This window comes from Miscanthus floridulus, chromosome 1 (genome assembly GCF_019320115.1).
Source record: "Miscanthus floridulus cultivar M001 chromosome 1, ASM1932011v1, whole genome shotgun sequence".
Classification (NCBI taxonomy): Eukaryota; Viridiplantae; Streptophyta; class Magnoliopsida; order Poales; family Poaceae; genus Miscanthus; species Miscanthus floridulus.
In genome coordinates, this window is record NC_089580.1 from 161,360,294 (window position 1) to 161,367,043 (window position 6,750).

Below are 6,750 nucleotides of genomic sequence, written 5' to 3' on the forward strand. Positions count from 1 at the left end.
GGTCATTATGCAACACACACAAAAAAAATAGCAATCCATAGTGTCAAAAACAACACGTCCTGAGACCAAAACATCTGGTTGGTTTGGTTGGGCGTTTTGCAGTTTCACGCATCTTTTGCAATGATCACTGTGAGAAACAAAGTGATTTTCTAGGTAACATGTAAATAAACTCTAAACAAAACAAAATGTGATCTGTTTCGAAACAAAAAATAAGTGAGGTCAGCTAATGCTCCACCGTTCCAATTATAGAAAACAAATGAAAATGAATATGAGATCGATTTCTTTATTTCCTTGGAACCAGCATGTCCGGAAGGCAACATATAAACAACACAATATTTACAAAGGAATCATATATATCGCCTCAAAAGACCTCAATATACAACAAGGGGAAAATGCGACAAGGTAGACAAGCAAAGTGGGCCACCTAAGCATTTAGGATCAGACATCAGCTTATAACTGGTTAGCCGTCACACCATCTTAGTCAGCTCTCCAGCGTCCAAGCTCAACAGCTCGGTTTTAACTTACTCATCCAGCATAGTGTATGACGGCAGGTCCTTCACCTCCAGCACATCATCTAGAACCAGTTCGCGCTCCAGCTGAGTTCTTGTTGATTTCAAGACCTCCTGGTACAACAAAACCAAACAAGTAAGAATGCCACTGTCTTAAAACAAACAAAGAACGATCGATGTACTGAACACGCCAGAAGCTAACATTAAATTCCATATAGGAGGCACGTTTCACAAGCCACTGAGCATCAAGCAGCCGAAAGGCTACACAGTACAGGTGGTCAAAGGCATTCTCATCCCGTTCAAGAAATTCAAGGAAACGAATTCCATACTTTGAAGATGGAACACCTGCATAAATACGACATTGTTCAAACCACGAAATACGGAATATGCCAGGTATGTGTAAAGGGGGTTTGGCAAAGGAAAATTACTGGACTTTAGATCCAACATCTGGACCAGCATGAATGAAATGTTGATACCAGCAACTGCAAAAGGGTACTCCCAATCTGCTCTCTGCCCTTGCACTTTGCTCAGAAGCATCTGAAATGAATTCTGCACCAGAATATATGTAATGGTGAATGGTCAAAAATCAAGAAATTAGAAAGACAACAGAAACTGTTATCAGATATAAGATCTTTACAGGGTAGTTCCTGGCAAAAAAGATGAGGTTCTCCAACGATATGAGTCCACCACCCCTGCATAAATGCGATCAGTATTAGATGGGTTTATCAACTGAGTTTAACATCTCCATGAGCACATTCTCAAACAATCAAATTACAAGAGAGAACCTGAAATCAGTAGATGGATCATTGCCTTGCCAACCCATCTCCTTCCATAATTCTGATTTGAGGGGTGGAATCTCACGAGTGGGGTAAGCTAAACGCCAGAGTTGCCTCAAGGCGTCCTAATAATGATAATGCCGATCAATTATCAATTAATTTGCTTGCATGAGATGATGTCAACATAGAAAACCAATCTACATAGGTTATACGTACTTGATGTTCAATACGGGAGCCATCAAAAGGGATTTGCAATCTGCGTCTTAAAGTATTCAGCCTTTGTTCCTGGAAAGTTGAAGGTTCACCATTATTAAACTAATAACTGCAACCCTATTATGTAACTTTCTTTACATTACCTGTAGAGGGCTAAGATATACTGGATTGATTTGATTCTCCGAAGAGAAGGGGAATAATCTACCAAAGATAGAGACTGAGCTTACAATAATGCTTGCTGCAAGGAAGATAGTAAGAAACGAATATCAATTTTTGTAAGGAAAGACTAATTTTGTCACAGTTCATGAAAGAGTAGTAACATGGATTATCTAACTAGAAACACCAAATGTGTGAACAAGATGACCCCCTACATTCTGATGCTACAAATTGTTATGCCCACTGAATGTAGCCCTGTGAATATATTGTTTTCAGTTTTTATTTACAACTTATAGAAATGTAGTGCTAAAGACTAGAACATGGACTTCCGACTTATGAAAATGTACTCATTATCCTGCTTAGTTATTTGTGTTGATTGCTAGAATTATGTGCAATAGGTTCTCAAGAAAAGGAAAAAGATAAAAACTTTTACATTACTTCTAGAAGATGATGGCAACAGCAAATAATGAGAAGAACAATAGCGTAAGAGCAGCTGCATCCACTATCCCTTGATCTCTATATCAGCAACCAAACTAAATTCTACTCAATTTGTTTGAATGCACAAAAATATAACCAAGTCTGTTTGCATTCATCCAGTGGACAGTCAGCAGCGATCTTGTCATGGAACATTGGTTGTCCTGGAAGGTTGAGGTGTCAAATGTGACACGATGGTTTGTACCCAGTGCAGAGAGCTCCCGCTCTGTGCGGGGTCTGAGGAAGGGTGTTAGTGGCAAGCCTTACCCTCGCCTATGCAATGCGTTTGTATACAGTCAATAGATATTTCATTTTGAAACAAGGTTTTGGGGGTCCAACTGAACTCCTATGGCCATGACCACAGCCAAGTCCGCCAGAAGTTACTTCAAACAGAGGGGGGTTACCAAATAGCACATTTTGTATTTGTTTAGCAGGGAATAGAAATGCATGCATGTTGAGTATGTGAAAACAGGCATATTAGCCTAGAATTTGAAGTATGGGAGTTGGCATAGTGTGTAGGTTGCTAAATGCTTAACCAAACTAACCATCAAAACTAATTAAACTAATATTTAGTAAGGGCTACGAAGGATTGAAGAGCTGGTCAGTAAATCCTATCAAAAGGTATATAAAATCAGCAACTGAGAAAAGGACAATAACAGCCTAGTACTGTCAGGCATCGATGAATTTAATATTAACAAAGTAGTGGCTAAAATGAGAATTACCTAACCATTGTGCCCATTGTGCAATCAAGTTTGAGAAAAGAAATGACCAGTGTAGTTGTTCTTTCTTTCTATCATCATCCCACAGGTCCTGTCTTCTAGGATCATACACCTATAGGAGTCCCAAAAGTTTACTGATGCGTTACCAGAAAATATAGAATCCTGCATTCACGTAAACTGTAGGAAAGTATCGAGGCAATTGTGAACCAGAAAAAAGACTAACCTCTGATCCAAAATTGTCATCGCTGGACTTCCCTAATAGAGGTTCATTAAGGGAATCAGCACTGGATATGTCAACATGCTCATTTTTCCTTCCATCAAGGTCTCCATGATGGAGTCGGCGCCTCAGATTGGTAGTTGACATGAAGATCTATAACCTACAAACCCGACTAAAAAACCATGCTGCGAAAAAATGAGAAGATAAACTTTATTACTTTATTAATTTGCTGCAGCAGAACCATAATACAAAATAGCATACAGCACATCATGCATTCATGTGCAAGCATCCAACCATAAGCTTCATTCAGAGTCTGCGAGATGGCACTGATGTATTGAAAGAACAACCCAACAGAGGATTGATTCTACGGAAAATACATGGCACGAAAATTTGGAGAATCTACTTGTCAGAGTTTGTAATCTATTTCTGTTGGGAGTTTCAAAGGTCCTGTGATTGCACAACAACACCGGAAGCAGCCCAAAAACATCATGCCCAAACCATTCAGGGTATCACAAAACTTAAATAGTAAGGTTTATAACTTAGCTTGAGCAATACACAAAGAATCCCCACAGGGCAACACAACGCTGCGTCGTCCATCAGATCCCCCTTAAGAATGCAGCAATCCAACCAAGCTGCTCTCCCAAAGTTCGAAACCCTAGTTCTCTAACGTTTCGATTTACCGTACCGTCCGACGAGTGTAAAGCTCGACCCTTCAGCTGTACCACTACCGCGCGCCGAACAAATTCAGAAAGGCGGAGAGAAGAGAAGAATCGAACTCACCGACAGGTCCCGGCCGCGAAGGCGAAGGTGAAGGCGAAGAGGAAGAAGCCGTCCTGCCCTGCCGAAATTATTAGGTGCGTAGGGAGGGGGCGACGACTCGTCTCGAGAACTGGAGGTCGATTCGGCCTCGATGTTTTAAATGCGAGGAGACAAAAGAAAAACAAAAATAAAAAGAAGACAGACAAGCGAAGGGGAAGGGGAAAGAAGGTGCGGGAGAAGAACCTTCGGTGCAAAGGAAGTAGGAACTCCAACATTGACTCAGCCGGCACTGCTGCCACCGAGACGAGCCCCCATGGGGCCACAGGAGAAAAAATTCACATGCATACAGGATGCACCCAGGAAGAGTGCATACACACGGTAATCTGGTCCCACGTGGACAAATCAACAGCATCTACGGCATGTGCTCATCCGGTGGCAGTTCGTAACCATCCTCCCCAGCAGCATGGACGGACGAGAGCTGGAGCCGAGCGGCATGGGAGGGAAAAAAATTGTGTAGAAACCGTATGCACCCTGGATCCGTGCATACATGCGTCGTTACTTGACGCGTGTCTCTGCTCCGTTCGTGGACGTCGTGGGCTGGGCTCGGCTGTAAGCACGGCTCCGCTACGTCTCCAGCACCTAAATCAGCGATCAAGATTTCTTTTTATCCACACGCGTCCTCCATCCGAGAGAAGTTTCCACGGAGACTCGTTGCATACTGTTTCCATACAATTTTTTTCCGCTGCTGGTCATCCACGTGGCAGAAGATGGATGTGTGCATGCACGTAGTATGGCCTGGGTGCATACCGTATGCATCTAATTTTCTTCCACCCACAGCTAGCGTGTGGGCCGGTTTTGCAGGGATGCTATTAGAGCCCGAAAGCTGCTTTACTCAGGCTCAGCGCACGCACGGCCTCCGAGTCTGTGCGTGCACTTCGATTTGGAAACGGAACGGAGAACCGATTCCGACGAGGAGAACTGAGTGCATCGCACCACGCCATCCAAACAAAGCCTTAAATACAGCACCGCTCGTCCTAGCGCCGAAGAACGGGATACACTGATACGAGAAGCATACGGAATAATGCTTTGTACTGCACCCTCAGTAGTGTCGTTTTTTACCTTAAGACATCTTGTGTTGATCATCTGTCTTATTCAAAATTTATATATAAATATCATCTATTTTGTTATGACTTATTTTATCATTAGAGACACTTTAATAATGATTTATATATTTTATAATTTACATAAAAAATTTGAATAAAACGAACGGTCAAACATGATATCCAAGGGGCTAGTGCCCGGCGTCCGGACGCAGCTCTATCCCACCACCCGAGTCCGCATCTCATCCAGCGCCCGCGTCTCGGACGCCACACCACGCCCCGCACCCATTCCCATGCCCCCACGTGGGTCTCATCACTTGCCTGCGGATGCACGCCACGGAGGCGTCTGCTGACCACAGGTACACGCACGATGACTCACAACAGCGTCCCCAGCACCAGCAGGCAGATGTCCGCCAGCCACCAACATCATTGAAACATGTGCTCTCCTGGATCTACTTTGAAACATTAAGATGAAACACTTGAAATATACGTTTGAAATATGCGTGTATAACCATAGCAACATATGCAACATCGAGATCTACTTTTGCAGCATCCAGATGATACACTTGCAACATGAGTCTGAAACATCTGAAACACTTGAAACACGCTTGAAACATGCGTATAGAGCCATAGAAAACATATGCAACATCAAGATAAAACGCTTGAAACATACGTTTGAAACACTTGAAACATAGGCTTGCAACATGTATATATTGTCATTGCAACATATGCAACATCGCATATCTACTTTTGCAACATCCAGATGAAACACTTGAAACACAAAGTCTGAAACGCCTGAAACTTGAAACACGAAACGTCACCAACGGCCACGGCACGGCCTACCTAGTATGGAACTACACTAGGCAGCAAGTTCGGGTCATCGGGACGTCGAGAGCAACGGTTGGCGACCTCCTGATTGTGCGGCGCACGCTGTAGCTGCGACAGTTGAGGTGGATGGGGACGCGGCAGGGGATGCCCCACGCAACGCGGGATGGAATCGTGGCGCAGCGCGAGATTAGGGCGGGGCGCGGGATGGTGCGCGACACAGATGGTCGCGACAGAGTGGGGCCGGTGGACGACGCGACAGGCGAATGGCGCGACGAACCCGGCCGCTGCGAGCGAACAACGCGATAAAAGCTGCCACTGCGGTCGGGAGTGGGAGATGTTCGCAGCAGGCAGATGACTTGGGGAGGCCACGGGAGTGGGAAATGTTCGTAGCAAGCAAATGAATCGGGAGGCCAGAGGCCCGTCTATTTGGGCCCAATCATTGCGCACGGAACTGGGCGTCCAAACAAATACACCCGGACAGATGCCCCGCCCACAACATTATCGTATGAATATTGATACTCTTCTTTTAAAATCTTACTGGCAAATGTGCTCGTGCGTTGCAACGAGACGCATAAGTTACTGTGCAGTCAATTAAATGATTTATCTCTGCACCTAAAAATATTCCAGATAAATAGTTCACGCGGCAAAATCTTCTCCGGCAAAAGAAAACGCTGACTCTAAAAAGAACGGACTCTTGACCGGACCGAACTCTTTCTTGATAAAAACGCTCCATAGGAAATCACCGGATGGGACTCTGGGACCGGAATGGAGGAATTGGATTGGGCTCTGTGGATGGAAAAATCTCCAGAGAAAGAGAGGGTTTCATGCACACAGGACTTCGTATGCGCGTTCCTGGGAACAAAGTCTCGCGAACGAAGTCTATGTGGTTTCAGAGCCGAAGTCCAACCAGTTGAGCCTCTGGTTTGCTTGCCTATGACGATCAGGCCTCTAATTTGCTTGCCATGCATGCATGCATATGCGGCCCACATTGCTATCAAA

General features: G+C 44.5%; 1 protein-coding gene across 2 annotated transcripts; it reads right to left on the reverse strand.

Annotated features, from left to right (window-relative positions):
- Positions 1-257: 257 nt before the first annotated feature.
- LOC136545768 (uncharacterized) lies at positions 258-4,083 on the reverse strand. Of its 2 annotated transcripts, XM_066537752.1 has the most exons (11): positions 4,067-4,083; positions 3,845-3,953; positions 3,071-3,249; positions 2,851-2,959; positions 1,642-1,736; positions 1,502-1,570; positions 1,295-1,410; positions 1,147-1,201; positions 938-1,058; positions 712-854; positions 258-623 (listed from the first exon to the last, which is right to left on the reverse strand). In XM_066537752.1, the coding sequence occupies exons 3-11, from the start codon at positions 3,209-3,211 to the stop codon at positions 522-524; spliced, it is 951 nt and encodes a 316-aa protein (XP_066393849.1). In that variant the 5' UTR covers positions 3,212-3,249; positions 3,845-3,953; positions 4,067-4,083; the 3' UTR covers positions 258-521. The 2 variants fall into 2 exon arrangements, with proteins under 2 accessions (XP_066393849.1, XP_066393845.1); XM_066537748.1 differs by lacking the exon at positions 4,067-4,083 and having other exon boundaries at positions 3,845-4,060.
- Positions 4,084-6,750: the final 2,667 nt, after the last annotated feature.

What these genes read in the sequence shown, in the direction of transcription:
- LOC136545768 (XM_066537752.1), bottom strand. Translation starts at nt 3,211, where the DNA reads ATGTCAACTACCAATCTGAGGCGCCGACTCCATCATGGAGACCTTGAT. An exon ending in ATGACAATTTTGGATCAGAG is followed by an intron (nt 2,960 to 3,070) that starts GTTAGTCTTTTT and finishes GGACTCCTATAG; the next exon opens with GTGTATGATCCTAGAAGACA. An exon ending in CCTCCTATATGGAATTTAAT is followed by an intron (nt 624 to 711) that starts GTTAGCTTCTGG and finishes TTGTTGTACCAG; the next exon opens with GAGGTCTTGAAATCAACAAG.